The following is a 24,794-nucleotide window of genomic DNA, read 5'->3' on the forward strand; positions in this document are numbered from 1 at the left end:
CTGCACTTGATGACACTATTTTTCGTATTAAGGAGCAGCAAAAGCTTACGGATGAGCTACTACGCGGCCAAGAGCAACAATTAGCTGTTGTTAGAAATGTTACAGGTAATTAGGTAGCTAATTCAATTTATTGTTTACTTTACGCTCTTAATATAGTTACTCCACTTTATCAACAGAAAATGATTATAAACTCACTGATGAAACAAAAACTAGTGAAGGATGACATATGGTAATACTAATATTTATAGTGTGGGAATGGGCTCTCTTTTTTATAAGACTAACTTCTTCTAAATTAATTTCCTTATTTGTTTTCCAGGTGCCTTGTTAGTAGCCACTGGTTCGAGAAGTGGACCAAGTTCATTGACATTGCCCTCAGAGTTGGAATTGACGGTTGCAACAGAAGCTCTCATCCTGGGCCTGTCACTAACTTCACTCTTATAAAGTTTATCAAGTTTCAACCAACCAAGATGAAGAAAGACTTTACGGAAAACGTGGACTACATATTGATCCCTGAGATTGGCTGGGACCTCCTAATACAGTGGTATGGGATTAGTGAAAAATCAATGAGACTGTCAAGGTATAGTCTTGTTAGTGTTTTATATTAAATGTTATATGGATCATTGTAGAAAAGTTGTGAAGGCTCGAAAACATGCAATTGGAAAGCTCATGGTGGAAGTATACCCAATAACTGTACTGGTTCAACTCGTTTTTCCTGATAGCTCAGATGATGGTAAAATTGATTATGAAGTCAGCAGAAGTGATACAGTTGGTAAGAGTAATATTAGCATTTTATACAACACACATTTCCACTGCAGGAACTTATATTAGAGCATGCATAATTCTATGCTCTCCTTTTCCTAGCATTCGTTATCGAGAAGCTAAAGGAACTCCTTGACGTACCTGCTATGAATGAGGCACGACTTTGGCTTCAACGCTCTGACAAAAAGATATTGCTCAAACAAACGGACACCATGGGAGACAATAAATCACCTTCCTCTGTGGAAGACAATGATGTAAGTCATTCTAATAAAAACTAGTGTATTAATTTTCAACATAGACACTTATTCTTGAAGTTAAGAAAGGTGGCAAATGGACTTTTCAAGATGACATTTCAAAACCAAGGGAAAGGTATTACTACATGCATCTAGTCAACTTACCAATGTCTTCAACTAATGATGATTCCGATTATGAAGTTATGTCCTGAGCCATGTTTTTTCTGTACTTGTTATTAAAATGTTTTTAGCACAGAGAACACTTAAACATTAAATTCAAACATTATCATTAAATTTTCATGATGCATTGGTTAATTAATTTTATTTTTAAAATCATAATAAGAAATTTTGTAGACTACTTAGCATTTGCAACGAGAAACAATAATTCAATATGTATCAAATAACATGTAGAATGCTGTAATAAATCAACGTCAAGGTGTTCTATGGCATTGTGATCTGTCTCTTCTTGACTTAAGACTATAGACTCACTCACACTCCAGTTGAGCTTCTCTCTTATTCTGTCTCCTCTTCTTCACTTGAACTATCAAACTTGACTATGAAGTTATGACATGAGTCATGTTCTTTTTTTCTTTCTATTTCTTGTTTAAAAATATTTTAGTCAACAACACTTAATGTCATCAGTTAAATTCTTAATTATTTTATAAAAATCATAATGGTTTAGATCTGTCTCTAATAAATCTCAGAAAAACTACAATATTAAATTATTATAATATAAACACCTGTCACAAATGACAAATAATTATGTAAAGGTAACCATAGTATCATTAACTATGGAAATGAAAGGCATAAAAATGCTTGCATAAGTAGATCTAGAAGAAAAAAGTACGAACATGTAGCATAACAAAAGGTATAAAACTGTCATGAAAAAGCCAACTGCCAATTCGACATGTGTCAACTTTATCCAGTAAGTATGAAAGAGGTCATAATTTACCACAAGAAAACTTTTAGATTTGTTGTAGGATTTGTCTTCTTTAGATTTTTGTGGTTGATACCTCTCTCTGGTACCATCATCTTTATCTTGATGAAAATGTTTGCCAGGATTATTTCGAGGTAGCGCTAAATCACCATTATCACCATCGTCTCTTGGATGTTGAAGACGTGCATGCTCTTGCTCTGCAAGTGGTCCTCTCAGCAAGTTAGTATACTTTGCAGCAACCCAAAAACGATACATTAATCCAATACTAGCAAAGACAGTATTCAATTGATTTGGTTTAAAAATGCAGACTGCAATAAGGCAAAAACCGTGTTGTATAGTGACACCATTGAACAGAATCCTCATAGCAATATGAAATGTACTGAATGCATCATATAGATCCAATGATAGTATGTAACCTTGAAAAAATGAATACATGACAAATGTCAGAAGAGGAAAAAACAGGACCAGTTTTAAAAAAGACATTAACTCAACAGCATAAACATTGTAGATAAAGAGAAACACAAATAACTCCAACACTAGAGCTATGATAGCATTTATTAGAACATAAAGCTTGTTAAATTTATTCTTCCTACGAAAGACCCCATAACTAGCTTTCCATGGCATACTGAAGAAAAGGACTAATGATACGAAAGATAATAATACCCAAATGACAAGAGTCAAAATCATCGATGGAAGAATCCTCATACCTAGGTCTGGTAGTGGAAGAGACCATAAATCCGTTAGTGGTACGTTGTAGTCCGGGAAAATGGTGAGCAGTGTACGAGTCAATATGCATAAGTAAAGGCCAAGAATACCGAACGGAACCATTAACAACAAGACGTTCATGCATGAGCACATCACTCGGTGAACTACTCCATGACTAGCTCTGAATAGGATGCTAAAAGTAAGGAGGTAAGGCACGTCATAATCCGGGTAAATGGCGAGAAGTTCACGAATAAATATACCCAGGAAAATACCAACAACACATGTTTCTAATAAGAACAACATCTCTCTCCACTCGACTCCAGCGCAGCTAGCAATAACTAAAGTGGGCGGATAAGTTGACGCTCCGTCTGGTTTCCGTATACTTCCGAACACAAGACATCATCAATCAAAAACATGTGACATATTACTATTATTAATTCATTATCATGTGACAACATCTTTTAATAAACCATTCGTCTTCTTCATTTAAATTCATTGCAATCATTCATGTAGAGCAGGCTTGTTGGCATTGTTGTTGCAGTCAAGTTTCTCTCTTATTCTGTCTTCCCTTCATCACTTGTTTCATCATCACTTGAACTATCAAACTCAACTTGTGGATCTTTAATCCACGTACCATCAGATAATGGCAACCATCCTGAACTATAAATTAATATGAAGATGAATCAATAAAATGATATTATTTCCTAACCTGCGGAGTCTGTTATAATCACTATTAATATTTGATGATGTTACTACTTTGTCACTTTCTACCTCGCATGCTTTATCTTGAGATTGCAACATTTTTTGCTTTTTCTTTGGCACAGCAGAGTCACTTGTGTCATGGGCTGGTCCATGTCTTTTAGAGGTATCAGTTCCTTCCTTGATGTCGCCTTCTTTCTCAAATGATGATGATAATGAAGAAGATTGGCTGCTAAAGAGAGCATGGTCAAGAGCTGCTTGAGTCTGAGCTAGTAATGGCTACAAAACATGACATTAAAACATGTTATATGGAGGGTTTCCCACAAGACTTTGGTTTAGTGTTCATGCACCCTCTTGTCAGTGGATTTTAAAATTGCTCACAAAATTTGAAAAAGTACCATAAAAGTACTAGGAGAGAAAATTTTTAAAATACATATACATGTTTTTGGCTGTATAATTTTTTGTTAATTCAGCAGTTGTTTAAAAATCTTTTTAAGGTTAATCAATAATTGTGCAAAAGACCATGTATTATGAATACAAGGTATTTGGTCCAGATGTTAAAATTTTGCCAAAAATGAAAAAGAGAGAATTTACCATTTTAATAATTTTTCTGATACATATACATGTTTTTATGTTGCGTAGCAAGTTTCAGTTGATTTCAATCAAAATTAGATTTTTTACAAATTTTTAAAGTTACTAAAAAATTGGGCCAATGACCAAAGGCTATAGCCTTTGGTCAACACCAAATTTTGTGAAAAATGGCTAGGAGAGATTTCTCCATTTTTATAATTTTTTCTGATAGACATACATGTTCTTATATTGTGTAGAAAATTTCAGCTGATTCCAATCAAAATTGGATTTTTTATGAATTTTAAAAGTTGCTCAAAATGTCATGTACTGTATTAGCTCACTTAGCATGCTAAGTGGGAGGGCTGCTTATATGACATCCTCAAATGTATATACCTGCTCAGCTTTACCAGGTTGAGATTCTTCCAGACTACGTTTCATATTTGCAAGAACAGCTATTAATGACATTATAGAATCATTTACTATTAGTTTTAAATTTAAATTGTCATATAGTAGGATCAAATTAAAACCATAAAGTAATGTAATAACATAGTACCTTTAATGTGCTTCTTTCCCTTCCTATGAACTGACAGAACCATTAGAGTATCAAAGACTGGCCTGCTACTACATACAGTACATGCAAACCTAATAGCAAAAATATATACCTTAAGCCTACTATTTTTAGCGTCTACTAAATTTAGCGATATTAGCGAGAGAGCTTTAAATCACTAAATTAAATAGACGCCAAAATAATTATTATTCATTATAATAGTTATTATTTATAGTTAATTTTGTTAAAAACGCTAAAATTAGTAACGCTAAACATGACTTTTGCTGATTTCGCTAAAACTAGTAGACGCAAATAATAGTAGGCTTAAGGTAAACAATTTACTAAGTTCTTCACCTTCCATCTCTCATTTTCAACACTTCACTCTCAGGTATCTGACCAGCCAACAAATGGTCTACTCTGCGTTTCTAGGAGAAATTCATGCTACTGTAACTATTAAAGAATAAACACTTACTCTAGCTTGTCTAATCTTTGAATATTGATCACCAACCAGTTTGAACGCCATTTGTTATAGCCACACCCACAAAAGTATTATCAATTTTTTTCATTTTTTTCTGGTGATCTCTCAGGAAAAATTTCCGAAAAATTATTTTTCCCGGGCAATAATTTTTAAATTATTAATTTTTCCTGGCAAATTTCTCGGGAAAATTTGCCAGGAAAATAATTCTTCCCTGGAAATTTGCTGGGAAATAATTATAATTATTTTAAAAATCATTAATGTAAATATTTCCCAAAAATAATTTTATTAAAAAATTAATCATTAGACTAATTAAAAATTTTCCCGGGAAATTTGCCGGGAAAATAATTTTATTTTTAAAATCATTAATTTAAAATTTTCCCTGCAAATTTCCCTGGCTCAGCCTAGCGGAATACTTTATACATTTGTCAATGCCTACAGCTAATGCTGTTGTATAATAGTCTAAACCTCACCAAAAAATATTTTTCTATTTTTTATGTATAGGTGCAATTTCTAGGTGTGGTTATCTTCTTTCACAGGTTTGTTTCTCATATGAGTTGCGAGTAGCAGAACAAAGGAATCCTAACTTGTCCAATGAAAATGTGGCTGTACTGATTAGCCACGTGCTAACAGACGGTCTCCTTTGGCACGTAATCGCCAGCCTTTATAAACTGGATAGCCTTGCGTCATTTAGATCCAAAGAGTGTTGACTAGACCCCAGTCTGAAATCACTGCTGCCTTCAGTTAGAACTCTTTTTCACGCTGTCCAAAGCTACAACAATTGTATCATGGAGAAGACGAGTAAGTAACTAAGCAAGCAGTGCGCATGCAGCTAGGCTGAGGGTGGGGCTGCTCTCCAGTCATTGGTTTCTTTTTAGACCTAAAACGTTCTTTAGAAGAAGAGGAAGAAGACGACTTGGACTTGATAATCCTCCCCGATCCGACTGAATCTCCTCCTCTCGAACAAGACAGAGAAGGCCAGGCAGGATCAAAGAAAAGGAAGAGAAACAGGACTGTCTACTCCACAGATCAACTTAAACAGCTTGAGGACTCCTTCAAAGCCAATCCATATCCAGACAAACTCATGAGGGACAATCTGGCAGAAGAGCTGGACATGAGTGAGAAGAAAGTTAATGTAAGATTAACTGCATGTGGACTATTGCATTGAAACTCCTTGCTATGCTTGCTTGCATATGCATTATGTATATATATTTCTGTCTGTAGAACTGGTTTCAGAACAGGAGAGTGAAACTCAAGAAGCATTCTCAATCAACAGCTAGCAGTGCCCCAGCCTCTTCTACAGTAACTGCTAATCCTAACTACAGCAGTACAACAACTGATACCATGATGGTCACACCGGCACCAATGCAGCGACCTCATCCAATCCAGTTTCCTAACATCAGTCATCCATACTCCTCTCCAGTAGGAGTTACATTTGCAATGCCGCCCCGTCCAAAGACTGCAGGTGTTTCCCCTATACAGTTCCTATCACATCCTTCAGCTTGGTCTCCCTATACTCCATCAGCAACTCCTACTGCTCCTCCTCCAATACCTTACTATCCCAATGGGGCACCATTCATGTCTCCTGCAACTTTTGTTCCTGCAGTCACGATGGCAACGACGCCAGTTCCTTATCAGTTCTTTGCTCCAACCACGCCAACAATGAGCAATGCTGCTGCTCTCCCTATAATGGAGCTCACTCCTCCTCCAAGTGTGACCATGGCCTCAGTCCAAGGATCTCATTTTACCTATAGCTATTAGTTGATAGAAGAGACATACAAACAATGTGAACTATGTGAAAGTTTTATTTCACGTACAGATCACAATCAACTTGTGTATATAGTGTAGTTATAATCTACATATTTTAACTGTTTTTTTTCTTTTAAAAATAAATATGACATAAAACTACATTAACTGTGTACGTGCATGCATGGCTTTGGAATTAACAATGTGGACAGAAACGGTAAATAAGTAATCATAATATAAAACTTTATGTGGATATATATATATACGGCTCATTTGATTTCATACAGTCATAATAAGTAACACAAAATATTATAATACAACAACAAATCTGCAATGATAATAACAAAATATTACAATAGATAGAGTCGATATAATTTTATTGTTTCGTCTTCCATTTCTCGGCCGCTTCTCTCTTAGCCTCTGGAACAAACTGGTTCTTTGCTCCACCCAAGACGTGACGAGTCGCCTCCGAAGCAAAAATTATCGGTCGAAATATGTTACCTGGAATGTGACGCAAAACGCCACCAACTGCTCCTGTGACACCGTGATCAGTGTGCTGTGTAGAGGCAGCCTGGTAGAACTCTCTGGCAGTATGACCTAAACCCTGAGAGGAGAGAGAGAGGGAGAAAGACAGAGAGAGAGGGGGGGAAGGAGGGAGGGAGGGAGAGAGAGAAATATGAGAGAATAGAGAAGGAGATAAAAAATAGAGAAAGAGAGAGAGAGAGGAAATGAAAGGGCAGATTAAAGGTAGAGTCACTTTGAACAGAGGGCAACAAGGAGAGGGACAATAGACTAATGCTAATTGCTCTATCGCTTTACCTGCTCCAGTTACAAATTAATAGCACCAGTCTTGATCAGGGCCAACAATTAAATACATATTAATTATTCTTGTTCAGCTAATATCCAAACAACTGTCAGGATGCGTACATGTACAGAATATAACCTCCAGAGTCTGTTACAAAGCCCATAGCATATAGTACAGAATTATTGAAACTTATATACTTATTCTGCTTGTGGTGTAGAACTGGCCAGTCATGGCAATTCAATGATGGCATGTACATTATAACACACAATCCCCCAGTACATGTACAGAGGATTATAACATGTACACACACCAGAAAACCAGCTGTTTTCATAGAGTATCACACACTAGCAGTGTCAAAAACTATAGTGATTCATATCTTAGAGATTCAATTTATAAAGGACAGATTATACTGTTGTACAAAAAGGGAGGAGGCCCTCCATCTGCTACAAATGAGTCTCAAGTAGTGAACAGGCCAGAAACAGCCTAAACCAACCATTGTCACATGAAGGGGCTTAATAAACAATATAAAGGATTGCTCATTAAAATATCAAAATGAGACAATTGCAATTCAACCCCGTCTAGCACCGTTACCATATGATGCCCTAAAAAACGACAAGTATGCACTACAAAGACTTACAATACGGCACAGAAGCACTTTTAATTATACACAAGAGTTAATACTATGCAATATAAGCTAATACTTTCCGTGTATAGTATACATAATAAACACGTTAATACTAGAGAGAGCAGCTGTTTACTGTCCCTTATCTTAATAATCAATTACAGGCTAAGAGCATAATGTCCTTGTTGATAATGAGAGAGAAAGAGAGGAAGAAAGGTAGAGGGAGAAAGGTAGAGGGAGAAAGGTAGAGGGAGGAAGAGAGGGAGAAAGGTAGAAGAGGGAGGAAGATAGAGGAAAGGAAGGTACATGTAGAGTAGCTACTAGATACAGTGTGCTGTGTGTGCAATAGCAGTAATACAGTGAATACATTTTTGAATAAAATAGTAGAAATATAGAATACAGATAGAGATAAAGTAAATCCAAAACACATTAAATGCTTCATTCAAGACATACATGTACATTGTATTGTATGACATTAATCATCGATTGGTGGTAGGGTCTACATAGAAAGGCCACTTTGTGTGTACAGTAGAGAGTGCATGTGTGAACTAACTGTTGTCACTATATTGTATGCATTAGCAAATCCTTCCCTTAGATCAGCCGACTGGTGAGGACCGGATGGAAGAGGAGGAGAAGGAGGGACACTGTTAACATACTGTACCCCTTCAATGGATGAGCCATTAGTTCTCTCAATGGGACTAACCATATCAAATGCAGTCTGGGCCAAGGACTAAAAAAATACAACAAAGTTCATGTGTATAACTAGTAATGTCTAATTTAAGCATTGCTAGAAATAATACTAATAGTAAAGAATCTATTATATTAAGAATGTGTGTGAAAAGAGCAAGACACCCTATCAAGATTAAGTTGTTGCAAGAGCTTACTACATACACATGTAAGTAATGAAGAAGAGGCAATAGCACTAAGAGGAGACACTGTAATTAAAGTATAGCTTGACTGATAGTATAATAGGTTGAATGAATATATTGAATAGTGCAATAAGCCAGGGCTGTTTTTCCTCATGTCACATGGTAGATGATCTGATGTGATATGCAATTATAATAGTGCTACTAGGTACTAACTAATAATGGATTCTACTAGTGTATGATCATGGAGTATGCTATTACTCCAACATAATGAGTCTCTATACACTCACTTGTACTGAGTAGAGTATTCTGTTAGTCAATTCAACAACTGCTACACCAGAAGAGTTTGCGAATGAATAGGTTCCTCTCTGTAGACCCCAGACAATGCGACCGTCTTCCTGATACTGTTGAACAGGGAGCCAAAACAGATCAACTACACCTTGAACTGGGTGGGGGGGGGAGAGTGAGAAAAGAGAGACAAAAGAATAAGAATACATTTATAAAATAGATCGAAGGAAAAATGAAAGAGAGAGAGAGAAAAAGAGAGAGAGAGGGGGGGGGAGAGAGAGGTTCCTCACATAGTTGTGTGACGTGGTACATTGGTCCAACTCCCTGGAGTATCCTTGGTAACTGATAGCTACCAATGTCCTGCAACCATTCATTGGCTACTCTCTCAAACAACTGATCCCATCCCAATATACTAAAACATAATAAAACAGAGAACAACATAACCTACACATATACATTTAATGTACCAACACACAAATAAGATATCAGAATAATAGCATTCTCTATTGCCAGTGACATGCACATGTACATGCAGTACTAATATTCCATTGACAGTTATGCGATAGTACATTAACATGAACTGCATTAAACTACACACAGAGTGGAATACCTGCAATGTACTGTTAGATACACATACTAACACATGACTGACATACAAATGCACAGTCCACTTAAGTAAAGTGGGCCCTCCTTACCCTTGCTTGTATGTGATGCTTTTAAGAGTCACTTCAGAGTTATCCAAGTGACTAAGTCCCAACAATAGGCCAGCAAATGTTCCCTATATCACGTGAGAGTCACATGATAATCTCATGATGAGTATAATTATATTACCAGGTGTTCTGAGATAAGTCTCTTAGCTTCGTAATCAATCCGTATCGGAACGTCAGGATAAAACACAAAGGATTTAATGAAGACACTCGCCGGCTGAGACTGGACATGATCTGTCTTCTTCTCACCTGATTTATTGCTTCGTTTTTGAGTAGGAGGAGAATAATCAGTCATTATTACTAATAGCAAAAAATAGAGAATAAAAAACTATTAAAAATTATTTTTCACAAAGCACCCAGCTACTATACATTGGTAAATACCTTACCTTCTTCACTAGGGGCTGCTGCTGGTACCAGCTGCTGAAAGTAATCATGTAGGAACAGGAATGTATCCTGGAAAGAGAATGAAAGAGTGAGTGTAATGATGTGGGATCTTGCCTATTTTATTTATTAAGCACATAGTATTAATCTTTTAAATGTGATATTAATAAATAATGTATTAGATACAATGTGTACATGTACAGTGCAAGAGTGCATCCATTACTTGATCAATGTTGAGTCGTATTGGTAAGAGTGACAGTCTAACTGATGCCTCTAAGCCGTTGAGAGAGGGGGAGACAGACTGTGTAGTTGAGGGTACATCAGTTCCTTCACTTTCAGGGAGTGTGAACAAAACCTTTAGTGAGAACTGAGGACGACAAAAGAGAGTAAAATTAGAGGTAGTGTGATATTTTCTAACCATGTTAGAAAGGGACTGTCTAGGTAGTGAGTCCGTGCAGTGCTGATAAAGGAACTTGTTGATAAGTGATTGAGAGAGTCTGTCCCTTATCTCAATGTCGTGTATTAGGACAACGAACCGCGAGGACTCGTGGGAACCAGACGGATAGGTCTCGTGTTGAACACGTAACTAAAGGAAGAGAGAGGGAAAGTGACACAGAAATTTAAGAAAGAGATGGAGAAATTAGAAAGAGAGAAATACATGTAATTTGCTGGCAAAAAAACTTTACAATAATAATGTCACTGTGTACATACATGTACATGTACATGTATATATTACTAGCTGTATTTACTAACTTTGCTTATTTCAATCTCGACCAGTTTATTTTGGTCCCGCCCCATTCCACCAACTGATCTCTTCAAGTCACCTCTAATCCCAGCTCCTCCATTCTTCTTCATTTTCTTAGTCTTGGCATCAGTAGCCATTGATCTCTTTGCCGAGAGGAGAGGAGAGAGGGAGGAGGAGGGAGAGGGTGAGGATAGAGAGAAATCCCGTCCTCCGTACAGCTGCCATATGATGGTCAGTTCCCTCAGTGAGTATATGAACTCAGGGTTGGGGTAGCCTTGGGGTCTCTTTAACTGATCAACCACTTCATCCTACAAGATACAAGAAATACGTGTACATGCATGCTTTTATTATAATTAAAATAATTTTTTAATTTTTAGCATAAATGGTCAACTATTTTTTTAAAACAAATTTTAAGTTGATTCTGATTTCATTTTTGAGCTAAAATGTGCCTAAATATTTATAGCCCATGGTTTTTTCCAAAAAATGGCTCCGAAATCACTTCCAATTTTTATTACATTTTTTGATACATATTGATGTACTTATGCTGTGCAGAAAGTTTGAGCTGATTTATACTTGAATTTCTCGAGTTATGACTATTTTTAAAATAAACCAATTTCTGAAAAAATCACTGTACTATAGCCCATGGTTTTTTTCAAAAAATGGCTCCGAAATCACTTCCAGTTTTTATTACATTTTCTGATACATATTGATGTACTTAGGCTATGTAGAAAGTTTGAGCTGATTCTGACTTGAATTTTTCGAGTTATGACCATTTTAAAAATAAACCAATTTCTGAAAAAATCACTGTACTATAGCCCATGGTTTTTCCAAAAAATGGCTCCGAAATCACTTCCAATTTTTATTACATTTTCTGATACATATTGATGAACTTAGGCTGTGCAGAAAGTTTGAGCTGATTCCGACTTGAATTTTTCGAGTTATGACCATTTAAAAAATTAACCAATTTCTGAAAAAATCACTGTACTATAGCCCATGGTTTTTCCAAAAAATGGCTCCGAAATCACTTCCAATTTTTATTACATTTTCTGATACATATTGATGAACTTAGGCTGTGCAGAAAGTTTGAGCTGATTCCGACTTGAATTTTTCGAGTTATGACCATTTAAAAAATTAACCAATTTCTGAAAAAATCACTGTACTATAGCCCATGGTTTTTCCAAAAAATGGCTCCGAAATCACTTCCAATTTTTATTACATTTTCTGATACATATTGATGAACTTAGGCTGTGCAGAAAGTTTGAGCTGATTCCGACTTGAATTTTTCGAGTTATGACCATTTTAAAAATAAACCAATTTCTGAAAATCAATTAACACACCCAAATTTTGACATTAAACTGACTTACAGGTACAGCAAAATAATTATCAATGATTCTCAATTCTTCTCCATCACTCAACAGACACTTCACAACGGGAACTGATCCTGGCCCCTGTAATAAAAAAATTAAAATTTTTTTTAAATTAGGCAAATATCTTGGATAAATAATAAAACTATAAAGTGGTCGTACAGTACACACAAAAAGCTTTATTATCAACTTGTTATGTCCCATTTTATTTTGCTATTAATTATTAATCATTCATTTTATATTTCTACAGTGTCATTACTACTAATGGGGCTCTCACGTACCACTTTAGCTGTTGTTAGTGTGGGCAGTATACAATAGTCATCCTCATCAAAGATCCACTCATCATCAATACTTGCACCAGCCTTCTTCTGTTTTCCTCCTCCTCCTCCTTTCCTCTCTCCTTCAGTCTCTTCTCCTTCAGAGTCTGAACTGAATATAAATGCAGTAGTAGTAGCCACTCTCTCTTCACTAACTGTAGGACTACGTATTACTGTATTAATAATAAAATAAAGTTATACAACCATAATACCTTAGAGTGACTTTTAATTGCGGGTACTAAATTTTGCGATTTTAGCACAAGGTAGATTTTGCTGGTATTAAAAATTGCGATTAAGTAATTATTACTAATAGTTATATGGCATTATGATGTCATTATTAATAATTGCGCGTATTAATAATTGCGATTTTTAACCCAAACGCAAAATTCGCAATTAATAGTACCCGCATTTAAAAGTAACCTTAAGGTAGTCATTCTATAGTTGATGTGTGCGTTAGCTGCTACGGATGAGATACTCACCTGATCCATGGCCAGTGTCTCCTACATCATCAAAGTCCTCCATAGCTTCACTGATCAAATCACCAACTTCTTTCACAGGCTACAAGAGCATAAAATCATCATTAAATCATGAATGCATATACATGTACATGTATGTACACATACATTGTACATAATAGTGAAGCACATACATTATAAAACATACAATAGACATTAGTGTAGACACTAGAACTGACCTCATCTACTCTACCACTATCTCCAGTAGGGGTATCAGTAGCTGTATCATTAATAGTATCATTACTAGCTCCACTGCTAGCACCAGTTCCATTACTGATAGGCTCAGTATCATACATAGTCTCATTGGCACACTCAATAGTGTCTCCTGCTGATAAGTCTTTGGTCTCTGAGAGGTATACGAGAAGGTCCCGGAGTACAATACAAGAGTCTACACACATCATGAACTGTAGCTCTGATCCAGAACACTGGAAATCAACCGCAGGGACATTTGATGAAAACTATATGTACAGGGTAGCATACAACAGGTAATGATGATTTGCATACTTCAGTTGAGTCATTCTTATTGCATAGTCTCAGTATGAAATCAATACTACCCATCTCCATTACATTAACAAAACCTGTAGGAGAGGAGAGGAGTAAGAAAGGGACAAGAGATGAGAAAAGAAGGAGATTCAAACAAACCATTTCTTAGGATAATTTTGTCTTGTCTTTTGTCAGAGATTGATAGCGTGAGATCATCCAGCAGGACTTTAACAACCAGCAATGGTGAACCAGTTACCAGTGTACTGGATACTCTCAAAGACTCCAACGAGAGAACAGCATGTGTGGGTATATACAATGGCCTATAAGAATATGTAGTTATTATAAGAAATATAAAAAATATTACATATACATGTACATTACGTACATGTTATTGTAGTGGTAAATTATTTTCTATCATTATTATCATTATTATTATTGTTGCTATTATTATTACTTGTATTGTACAGCTGAGTCCAGAAGTGATGCATGCAATTCAGTGATGACTGTTGGTGGGTCATAGCCAGGAACGTGATCATCTCTTAAATCAAACATATCACCGACCTATTGAGAGAGGGTAGGAGGAGGTGATAGAGAACAAGAGGGAGGAGAATGAACAGGTGGAGAGAAGAACAAGAAGAAATAATACATGTACATGTACATGTATGTGCATCAATAAAATGAAATATGAGTGAAGATGATAAAAGTAAGAGGATCTCACTTGTTTGATGAAACTGTCCTCAAGTGATGTGACATGAAACTCAAACAGTGTCTGACTAACCTTTACAGCACATTTATGAACCTACAAATACATACATATAAATAAATGAATTATTATTATGATATACACACAGTCAACGATAAGAATAGGCATTGATTATAAAAAGGCTATAAGCTGCTAGTTAGTTAGTATTCCATTTGTACTTTTCTATTAGCATTGATCTCAGTTCTACTCTCAATTGAAAGAGACAGCATAGCCTCATCACTACTAGCATCAGTGGCCAGTAGTCCTTCAGTCATGGGCCTCAGTATGTTAGACAGTAGCAATGAGCTGGTGTCTATCAGGAGAGGAGAGGAGTGAGAGGGAGAGGAGGAGTGAGAGGGAGAGGGAGAGGGAGGAGGGTAGAGTATGTCTCTTGTGACTCTAGCACAATGTTGAACCTCAACTTCATCAACCTGTAATGAACAATGAATGAATTTTGATAAAAATTGAAAGTAACTTTACAAATCACAACTACAATACATATATATGTATGTACAATCTTACATTAATGCAGAGTACAATGCATCCGGTCTCTCCCTTATAATCCAATGCAGTACAAATGGAGCCTCCATTGAACTCAATGAGGAGTACACCAGTTTGAGAGGGCACGGAGGAAGAGGGAGAGTGGACACGCTGTGGACTCAAATCAAGAAGACGAGGGTCACTAGACCTCTCCTCCTCTCCCTCTCCCTCCTTCCCATTAAATGTATAACAAGATGGCTCAGTATCGGGACTTTCCTATAATTATAAATACAATTGTTATTACAATAATAATGTTTTTATAAATTATGCACACAAGCCTAATGCTTTATTAGTATTATACAATGTAAGCAATTATGGTCATACTTTTACTGGTAGAGCTAGTGATATTTGTCCTTCTTTAATATTCAAAGAGACTGAGAGGTAGGTTGGTGAAGGAGTGTGATCAGGACTAACCCTGCCACTCGGTGAATCATGATCAGTGTCTTCATCACATGAATCTATACAAGAGAGAGAGAGAGAGAGAGAGAGAGAGAGAGTGAAAAACATATCATATACATGTACATGTAAGAGGAGCAGTGAGAAAGAGATAAGATGGACAATGAGAGGGAGGGAAAACATTAAGAAAACAGTTTGAGAAAGATACTGTACCTTCTTTGAGAACAGATCTACATAGTTTAAATTTCTCTTCCTTGGCGACAGCTGGTTGTAGCATGTCCATATTACTGTAGAAGAGACTCCTGGCGGTTGCCCTCTCCATTGCAGCTGGAGTGGCTGGCTCCCATAACGAGAGATCAACAGCAAATCTGTTATACAGTCTCTGAAGGAATGCCTGACTGGGTATGTGAACGGAGAGGGAGGGAATGGAGACTGATACAGAGTAGGTTGAGGATGAGAGTAAATGAGACTTAAAGGTAGCCATTTCTTCTTGAGTTGCAGGGAGAAGGAGCTCATCAGAGGATAAACCATTCTGGGACTAGAAATGATAGAGAAATGAATAATAAAATACATGTAAGAACAGTTTTTTTATAATTGATACATACGCATACACTCTTGCCATTCTACAATGAGTATTAATTATCATTATACTATTACTAACAAGTGAGTATAGAGTCACATGATCACTAAACAGAAAGTTGTTGAAACAATCAGTAGTAGCCAATAAAATTTATGATTCATTAAAATAACTAATGGGACAGGTGTTACTCTGCTATTGACATAGTTACATGTTTTGGCACGGGAATTGCATGTATATAAAAGTATGACAAAGCAGTTACTCCTACTTCACCACAAAACAAGATGTCTCTTGGTTGCCTACTCTTACTGTGCTTAGTGACACAATCATTCTCACTGTGTGTCTTTAGAAATGGAAGATGTACCAATCCTTCTCTTATTCTGATGTCTCAGGATGATAGCAGTAATGGCTTTGATCTAACAATAAAGGAACTACCCTTAGTGTCTACTAATATCTCAATAACACCTGAATGTACTGCAACAATGGGAATTAAAAAAATATCGTGCAAATTCAATGAGAGTGACAATTCAATGATGATGGTAAGCCAAGTGATTCATATTCATGTACAAGACTGTATCATTGCCTGTGATTATATAAATACCGGGGGTACACATTATAACATGGTAAAATGTAAATATTCTGAAAAATAAAGCTTGAGCCTACCTACAAAACCAATTCCTAAAATACTAGCTAAATATTATTGTACCAACATTTCAATTTTCAACAGGTCAGTACTGATGAGACTCTTTCTAGTGCTTTGTACGATATTTCTATTTCCCTTGATGTCTATGATCAAAAATGCTGTGATGTGTCAGCAAACATGACTCACAATATAACATTGGAAGTTATTGGTAAGATAATGTGGATTATGAAATTAAAGGAGTGTGATAGATATTAGCTTATTTAATGCAGAAAGTCGTTTCCCTGCATGGGATGTATATATACAGTTTCTAAGTCATTATCTTTTTAGATAACCCACACTTACAGACAGAGACTAATGATCCTCACACCTTACATTGTAGTTGGAGTTCTAAAATCCCAAACCTCAATTTTTTGATTGCATTTTTATTAAATGGCAACACAATAGGATACTGTGGGCAATTCACCACTAGTCCTATGGAGCATATAAATGATATTACTATTTACTATGACAAAGTTTGTACTATAAGAATTAACAAGCTGACAAGCAAAAACAAAGGTCGCTACTCGTGCTTACTAATGATACCGAATCCTGATGACAATGGATACTTAAAGTTTTATTCAGAATCAACAGAGCTTTCACCTAATAAGGAGCATATATACCAAATAGTGCTTGGAATCATAGGGGCCATTATTTTTGTCGGCATCATATGCCTAATTACATATTGCTGCTATCGCAAGTTCTTTAAGAATGAACGTGAAAGAGATAATGAACAAGGCGCTGGTGAGCCACTACTACCTGATAGAGAACCAGGCTGACAGTGAGAGACCAGCAAACATTACTTTTATTGTATGCAATAGCTGTATGCTTTATTATCAAATAAAATAATATTATCTTTTAAATGGAAAAGGATTTGATACTAGACAAAGTATGATGTACATGTACATGTAAGTATAGCAGGAATATAAAAAAAGACTACACAATTTTCTTCAGACACAATCAACTGTCGACCAAAATCAGGACCAAAGAAAAAGTAGGCTTTTACTTCTCACAGACATGTGGCAGCAACACATAATTATTTTATTAGCATAGGAAAATTCAATAATAGCATAGGAATATTCAAATATTGCTGATAAAATTCATAGTTCTTAAATAGGGCGTGTCTCACCAGGACATAGCAGCAGACACACCTATTTTGACCTAATAAGGATAAGCCAAACAAGATGACTTCTGCAGTCTCTCTTGGTTGCCTACTGTTCCTATACTTGGTGACACAATCATTCTCACTGTGTATCACTAGAGATGAAGCAAACACAACATGTACCAATTCTTCTCTTGTACTGGTGTCTCAGAGTCAAGTGAAGGAGAGTAATGATGATGGGTTCTTCACTCTAACAATTAGAAACCTGCCCTTTGTTTCTACTGATTGCTCAACAACAAATGCAGAGAAAAAAAGTATCTATACTTAAGGAAGGTATACCATTGGAGTATAACTTCACTGACACATACAATACAACATTAATGGTAAGTTAATGTACACGACTACATGTACATGTAAATATCACAATACCAGTACTAATTAGTACATTCAATTTCATGTTATTTGTGCAAGCCTTATTATCAATGTAACCAAACATTCATTTCTGAAATCATTATTAATCACTATTATGGCTCATCATAGGTAAAAGTTCAGAGTGACATTAAGATTGGGGAGCACATCATTTCTCTATCATATCGTCTTTCTGACCCACAATGTTCTAATGTAGTTGTAGCCTTTAATAATAAGATAACACTGAAAGTTGTTGGTAAGTATTATCATTAAGTGACATTGTACAATGAACATGTACTGATAAATGCTGTGAATAACTACTCTCTCTACACGTATCATTTCAGATGACCCTAAAATAGTGCTAAAGACTAACAACCCTCATATTTTCGACTGCGAATTAAACCCTAACCTTTTTAATGCTGATGGATTCATTGAATTTTCATTGAACACAACGTATTAGGATACTGTGGGCAATTCACTAGTCCTGTGGACCACAAGAATGATATTTCCATATATTACGATTCTTCTGCTGGAGTTTGCTCCTTAAAGATTAACAAGCTGACAAGTAAAAATGAAGGGAGCTACTCATGTTCACTAATGATCCCTTATCCCGATGACAACGGATTCTTAAAGTTAAACTCAAATTCAGCATCTCTTTCAAGAAGCCAAAATAATGAGTACATATATCAAATAGTCATTGGTGTCATAGCAATTCTAGTTTTGGGTGGTATTATTATATCATGTCTGATAGTGTACATTAAGAAGAAAATGAAAATGAAAAAAGGCCATGCAGGGGATAAAAAACCATTAATACCTAATGCTGAAAATCGTGAAATACAAGAGCCTCAACAGGAAAATAGAGAAGAAGGTGGTGAACCAGAATAAATACTTGTATTTAATAATTTTGGCTGAATAATGAATATACATCTACATTGTACATACATGTACATTTACCTCTGTATCTACTACACTTATACATATTTTACATCCCAATATAATTATCCAAGTTAAATATACACATATGTACCTTTCCAATGCCAGAGAAATAGTCTTTCTTTTGTGAGAAAGGAGATGGTTTGCTATGAGGAACTTTAACATCAAATTCATCAGAATCAGAATCAGATTGAGAGAGAGGAGACATGTCAAGTGGTAATTCGTCCAATGGACTCTCATCAAACTGATTAACAGTGACACGAATACTAGGAGAAAGGAGAGAGGGAGGAGGAGAGAAAGAGAGAGGGAAGGAGAAAAAGAATAAAGATAAGAAAAAGTGCATGTATATGTACATACTACTAGTATTACAAATAAAAGTAACAGACTAACGAAAAATGAAATACATGTAGGACTTAAACAATGTTTATAAAATGTATTATATTCACAATTTATTAGTGTTGTGGATGCATACCTTGTCATGTTGAGCTCATTATCAAAGTTGGTTTCAGTTTTTCCAGTTCCTAAGACAAGAAACAGCTCCTTGTTATCCTCATTTCCATCCAAACTGAAATAAGCTATAGAATTAAGAAAATGCAGATAAAACACATGTAAATGTACATGTAGCTACAAAGTAAGCACATAAAGTCTAAAGAATTTTGGTCAATTTTAACTTGAAATGACTCACCGTTGAGTGTTTTGGTGTGTACATTAAATGCTGTTGCTCTTTGTGAGGGTGATACTGAAGTGCAATAGAAGGAGAGGTAAGAGACATCAAGGAACAAGACCTCAGGTCTTAGAGGAGTCCGGTACCAAGGGGGCCTCACTGTATGACTTAAATCAGCAACTGGAAACCTAAAATAACAATAATAAGCATAATAGTAATAATAATAATAATTATTATTATTTAAAAGGAGTGAGAAATGTAATTTTTAAAATAATGACAAATTGCCATAAAAATAATATTCTTTTTTTTCACCTCAGTGAGAGTGATACAGAGTCAGTCAATACTTTTAATGAGAGTCTCTGCTCCTTGTTAGGGGCGGAGCCTGTTGCCATGGCGTGAGTGAAGAGTGCTTGCGGAGTGAGCTACAAAAAGAAATAATTACATCATATGAAGCTGGCGTATTTAGAGGCTCAATTAGAATTATATAATTGCAATTGATGCATAAGCCTGAAGAGAAAGTAATTGAAATTTTATCGAAATAGATTTCTCTCAGTCTCTTTACTGATACAGTATCTTACTCTAATGCATATTGAATCTCATTAACTAGTACATGTATATGTACATGTATATGTACATGTACATATGTACTTGTGCGTGTAGGTCTGAGTTTAAAGGTCCTAGTCCAAGACCCTGGTGATGATGATCAGTGGTGTTCTGATTAGGAGGGTGGAGCAATGGGTGGAGCCTGTCTAATAGTGTGACGTCGACGTAAACATGTACATGTAATAGCTGAGCTTCAATGGTTGTAGTGGTAACTGATGAATCTTTTAACTATAAAATAAAGACAGTTATAGCAATAATAATAAAAATTCTATTTCTTTCTCACTTCATTTGATGAGTACATTTTCAGTTTCAAAGCTGGTTTAGCATTCTTGCTATCTTCTTTTAACTGAACCAACTGAAAAAAATTAATGAAATGTAGAACATGTAAATGACAAAAATGCATAAATACTAGCAGCATTGTACAATACATAAATATTATAACACATACAAGTATAACTGTAATCATTTCAATAGTCATTGACTCACCGGTTGGACTGAGACTGGTTTGATGTCAGGTATACTTGCTTCGTTGTGATACAAGAACTCCAATATTTCAGATGATGCAATGGACACATCAACATCAACAGTATCACCTACTGTAGCTATACCAACCCTAACTGTTGACATCCACATACTAGAGAAAGACAGAGGAGAGAGAATATTAAATTTATTAAATTTACACATTATCACAAAGAAAATGAAGAACAGGGAGAGAGTTCCAATTGTTAACATACAAGAGATGGTCTGTTGGTAAGACCCTCCCCAGCTGCTCCTGGTACCGCCCCACGTTGTACTTGTTGACTCTTCCATGGAGTATGTCCCAAACAGACTCAAAGTATTTGACAGGGTCTAGTCCGCCTTCATCAAGGCTCCTGTACTCCTCAGTGGAGAGAGATGAAGGAGGAGAGGCCCCAACGTGAGACTGAGCACTTAGAAACATTTCAGAGTCTTGCATGAGAAGAGAGCTCTCTCCTCCTTTACCTCGAGAAGATGATGAAGAGTAAGTATGAACTGGGTTAGCCTCCAGTAGTGCTAAGGTTAAGCCACTAAACACTAGTGTATAGCGACAGAGATCACCCCCACCACCCCCACCTGCTAGTTCCTCTCCCTTTCTCCTGCTCCCTCCTCTTCTGTTGTTGAGAGGAGATGACGAAGGAGAGAGTGTCAGAGGAGAGACTCCTGATAATTGCTGTAAACCGACTCCGCCTCCCAGCTGAAACTGATTCATTAATGGCTGCCGTGTTTTTATAGTTTGTTGATTAAAGGCTCTCCCTCCTCCTCCTCCTCCAAATGGCCCAGCTCCTCTTGTAGTCCTGATAGTGCTCTCCTGCTCCTCAGAGTTCAAATCAAACGAGTAAAATACTTCATCATTGGCGGCCGGTGATTCCTTATTGCAGCTGCTCATGTGATCCCAGGGATCCAATTGCTGTCTCTCTCTCTCGGCTTGTTTCAGCTTCCTCTGTGTCTCCATGTGTTCGGCTAGCTGTGTCTCTATAGTCCTCATTGCCTGTTGGGGGATTGGTCTGTTGAAACCAGTGGCAAGGGGGCCTTCCTTCATTCCTCTTGTCCCTCTCTTTGCTTCATAGTCAGTGGATGGTATTGACTGTTTAACTAGTGAGAGATAGAAAGGGAGGGAGAACAAAAGAGATGAAAAGTAAAATAGATTAATGAGCTCATTTCATCAGCAATAGATGCATTATGCATACTATAAATACCTTTATCAGATATATCAGTGACCAAGTCAATGAGTTGGTGTAATTGCTTAGGATACAATAAAACATGAACTGCTCCAATGTTTGCTTCAATGTCAAGTTTAGGCTCACCCTCTCCTCCTCCTCCTCCTCCTCCTCCTTCCTCTTCCGGTATTTGTCTCATTCGTATGGTTACATTAACATCACCGGCAGCAGAAGCCACAGGAGTGCCACCATTAGTATATATGGAGGGAGGATTAGCTTCATCAAAGAGTGAGTCTAGTAGTGAGAAATACATGTACATTGCATTGAGTAGTATTTTAATTGTACAGCACATACAATTCAACTACATTAAAGTATTACATTATTTACTGGATCATAGCACTAATACACAATATGTGTACACGAACCAGCAGCCAAACCAAATGTACACAAACACTCAGCAGCTCCCATGCATACACACATACAAATAACTTATTTATTATAATAATATAGATTCATATAATGTACATGTACATGTACAATGATTTGTATATCAGCAAATACAGTTAATGCATGTGTACATGTTCGTGTACATATCTTTATCCCATCCCTTCTCCCTCTCATTCATCCTCCTCTATCATTACCTGACATGCCCCTAGTATCCTTACTCGTTAGCTCAACTTGAAGGTCTGATAGTTGGAATATCTTTTTGGCGTACTCTTTCTGCTCGGGTAAGGCGACATCAGGTGAGTCTCTTTCATCAGGTTCATCAGGTTCCATCTTAGCTACCTCATCAAAAAACTCAATCCTAAATAAAAAAGACATTATCTTATTGAACTCATATTCCTAAACAGCTAAAGTGTGTACTAGGGGATTGTATTAATAATATACTTTAAACACTGCAGTGTGTGTGTGTGTGAGCGTTCATTACCTGCTTATCTTTATATTGAGTCCATTCCACTTGTCCTTAGATTGGTGACATATACTGACTGTTGTGTCAAGCAACTTAATCTGAACCTTCAGTAACACTACATGTACAGTATATGCAATAAATAAACATAAATAGATAAATATACATGTACATATATATTACAGTGTGGGAGTATACATGAAAAACAAATGAAATTTAAGAGATGTCCATGTACATGTACTGATAATAAGAGAAAATGGGAGAGAGTACTCTTTATTTTTCAAACCTGTTTCAATTGCTTTTGCAAGAGCATCCATACCCTCAAACCCACTCCCTCCTCCAACTTCATCTTTTCTATCATCATCATCCTCTTCCAATGGACTCTTCAAAACTTCCTCAGCAAGCTGCTGACTAAAATGAGAGAGAGAGAGAGAAATGTACTGTTATTCAAATAATTTAACTAAAGCATACCTTGTGCTTGTACTGAAAAACAAAGAGTCGGTCATCGAGGCCACTATAAAATAATAAAAAATTATTCTCCAACTTCCACAAATGACAATTTCTCCTCTCATCCGTTCCTTCACTAACCTTGATTCCCGTGATGAACACTGGATGGTGTTATGGTGATGCATAATCCAGACACCTCCACAGTACAGCTCTCTCTCATGAGAGCAGACCAAGGTATTGATACACAGACCCGCCCGATATAACCAGACACAACACGAACAGGTGCACTTATCTCATCCAATACTTCATTGACCGCCTTTTATTAAAAAACAATGACACAATAGTTAATACAATAGTAATATATGTACATATAATTACATATGGAAAGCTGCATGGATAGTCTGAGTTATTTACAGTACATAGTAAACATGGTCAAAGAATTGCATTTTTACTTTATCCATTACAACAATTAAATGAATACATAAGTTAAGGATGTGTACATGGTATAGGAGAGCTAATCAGAGGTAAGAGGAACAGATAATTATACATGTCAAAATAAACCATGCAGCCTTGCAAGTAAACATTAGCATCAAGTTATGCAGAAAATGAATCGCTCATTAATGAATGACAAAAGAAGGAAATTTGGCAGTACACAACACACACACTAATAACAATACCAAAAAAGAGTTTCATACATGCATACATGTACATGTACATGTAGATACGAAATAGCCACAATGGCAATCAATAACTACTATAATACATTTGTACATCTGAGATACTGTAGATGATTCATAATTAAATAAAAAAGCAATTAAAGTTGCATATGTAATACTAATTAAGACTTTAATTTTATCAATCAGATTATAAAGGCACAATAATAATAATAATAATAATAATAATAATAATAATAATAAAGAAATACATGTACATGTACGCCTACAATTAAGTTAATCTTAGTTAGAAGACCCTCTTGTATGGTTTAAGGTTTAGTAAGATTTTTTGGAGGTGTATATAAGGACCAACCCTCCCCTATAAATCCCTCCTCACCTCCACATTGAGTGGTACGTTACTGAGAGAGCCTGTGCCATTGTACAAGTCAATGCTGAGGTCATTTAGGCTGATCTTCCCGCCTAGATACTGGCCCAAGTAATGATGCAGGAGGTAGCGACAGGCACGTCTCTTTAGAAATTCGGGTATGAAGAAAGGCCAGGGCATAATGAGAAGGAAAAGAGGAAAAACTACACTTTATGGATTATGCAAGACACAGACATTGTGTATGTATGCAAGATAAGCCCGCCCATCAGACACGCCTTTTATTAACCTAGTACACACCTACCTACTCCACCCACGTTT

The 24,794-nt window shown here is 36.3% G+C and overlaps 5 protein-coding genes across 5 annotated transcripts; 3 read left to right on the forward strand and 2 right to left on the reverse strand.

The window, feature by feature from the left end:
* Positions 1–6: 6 nt before the first annotated feature.
* Positions 7–1,300, forward strand: LOC109580434 (ubiquitin carboxyl-terminal hydrolase 15-like). Its single transcript, XM_019993551.1, has 6 exons — positions 7–105; positions 157–229; positions 317–577; positions 627–769; positions 862–1,013; positions 1,058–1,300. Exons 2-6 carry the CDS (start codon positions 180–182, stop codon positions 1,202–1,204), a joined length of 753 nt encoding a protein of 250 aa, XP_019849110.1. The 5' UTR covers positions 7–105; positions 157–179; the 3' UTR covers positions 1,205–1,300.
* Positions 1,301–3,017: 1,717 nt separating this feature from the next.
* On the reverse strand, positions 3,018–5,001 carry LOC105316841 (sodium channel modifier 1-like). The gene is made up of 6 exons (XM_011412066.2): positions 4,923–5,001; positions 4,805–4,875; positions 4,457–4,545; positions 4,297–4,355; positions 3,344–3,612; positions 3,018–3,294 (listed from the first exon to the last, which is right to left on the reverse strand). Exons 1-6 carry the CDS (start codon positions 4,971–4,973, stop codon positions 3,189–3,191), a joined length of 645 nt encoding a protein of 214 aa, XP_011410368.1. The 5' UTR covers positions 4,974–5,001; the 3' UTR covers positions 3,018–3,188.
* Positions 5,002–5,713: 712 nt separating this feature from the next.
* On the forward strand, positions 5,714–6,746 carry LOC105316842 (retina and anterior neural fold homeobox protein 2-like). Its single transcript, XM_019993492.1, has 3 exons — positions 5,714–5,726; positions 5,768–6,060; positions 6,150–6,746. Exons 1-3 carry the CDS (start codon positions 5,714–5,716, stop codon positions 6,684–6,686), a joined length of 843 nt encoding a protein of 280 aa, XP_019849051.1. The 3' UTR covers positions 6,687–6,746.
* Positions 6,747–6,878: 132 nt separating this feature from the next.
* LOC100635053 (autophagy-related protein 2 homolog B-like) lies at positions 6,879–24,720 on the reverse strand. The gene is made up of 37 exons (XM_003384382.3): positions 24,489–24,720; positions 23,580–23,754; positions 23,463–23,505; positions 23,278–23,402; positions 23,013–23,109; positions 22,726–22,889; positions 22,124–22,378; positions 21,143–22,019; positions 20,895–21,042; positions 20,692–20,763; positions 20,454–20,636; positions 20,118–20,227; positions 19,827–19,993; positions 19,614–19,716; positions 19,236–19,407; positions 15,656–15,980; positions 15,371–15,504; positions 15,029–15,262; positions 14,686–14,937; positions 14,483–14,563; positions 14,219–14,325; positions 13,924–14,084; positions 13,786–13,859; positions 13,461–13,739; positions 13,246–13,324; positions 12,731–12,939; positions 12,450–12,533; positions 11,094–11,393; positions 10,759–10,926; positions 10,564–10,707; positions 10,346–10,412; positions 10,084–10,259; positions 9,948–10,030; positions 9,543–9,664; positions 9,255–9,409; positions 8,652–8,828; positions 6,879–7,275 (listed from the first exon to the last, which is right to left on the reverse strand). The coding sequence occupies exons 1-37, from the start codon at positions 24,654–24,656 to the stop codon at positions 7,048–7,050; spliced, it is 6,498 nt and encodes a 2,165-aa protein (XP_003384430.2). The 5' UTR covers positions 24,657–24,720; the 3' UTR covers positions 6,879–7,047.
* Positions 16,292–19,224, forward strand: LOC109580431 (uncharacterized). The gene is made up of 5 exons (XM_019993547.1): positions 16,292–16,558; positions 16,747–16,870; positions 16,990–18,183; positions 18,341–18,464; positions 18,553–19,224. The coding sequence occupies exons 1-3, from the start codon at positions 16,304–16,306 to the stop codon at positions 17,475–17,477; spliced, it is 867 nt and encodes a 288-aa protein (XP_019849106.1). The 5' UTR covers positions 16,292–16,303; the 3' UTR covers positions 17,478–18,183; positions 18,341–18,464; positions 18,553–19,224.
* Positions 24,721–24,794: the final 74 nt, after the last annotated feature.

The sequence above is a fragment of the Amphimedon queenslandica genome, unplaced genomic scaffold (genome assembly GCF_000090795.2).
Source record: "Amphimedon queenslandica unplaced genomic scaffold, v1.1 AMPQUscaffold_13492, whole genome shotgun sequence".
NCBI classification, from domain to species: Eukaryota; Metazoa; Porifera; class Demospongiae; order Haplosclerida; family Niphatidae; genus Amphimedon; species Amphimedon queenslandica.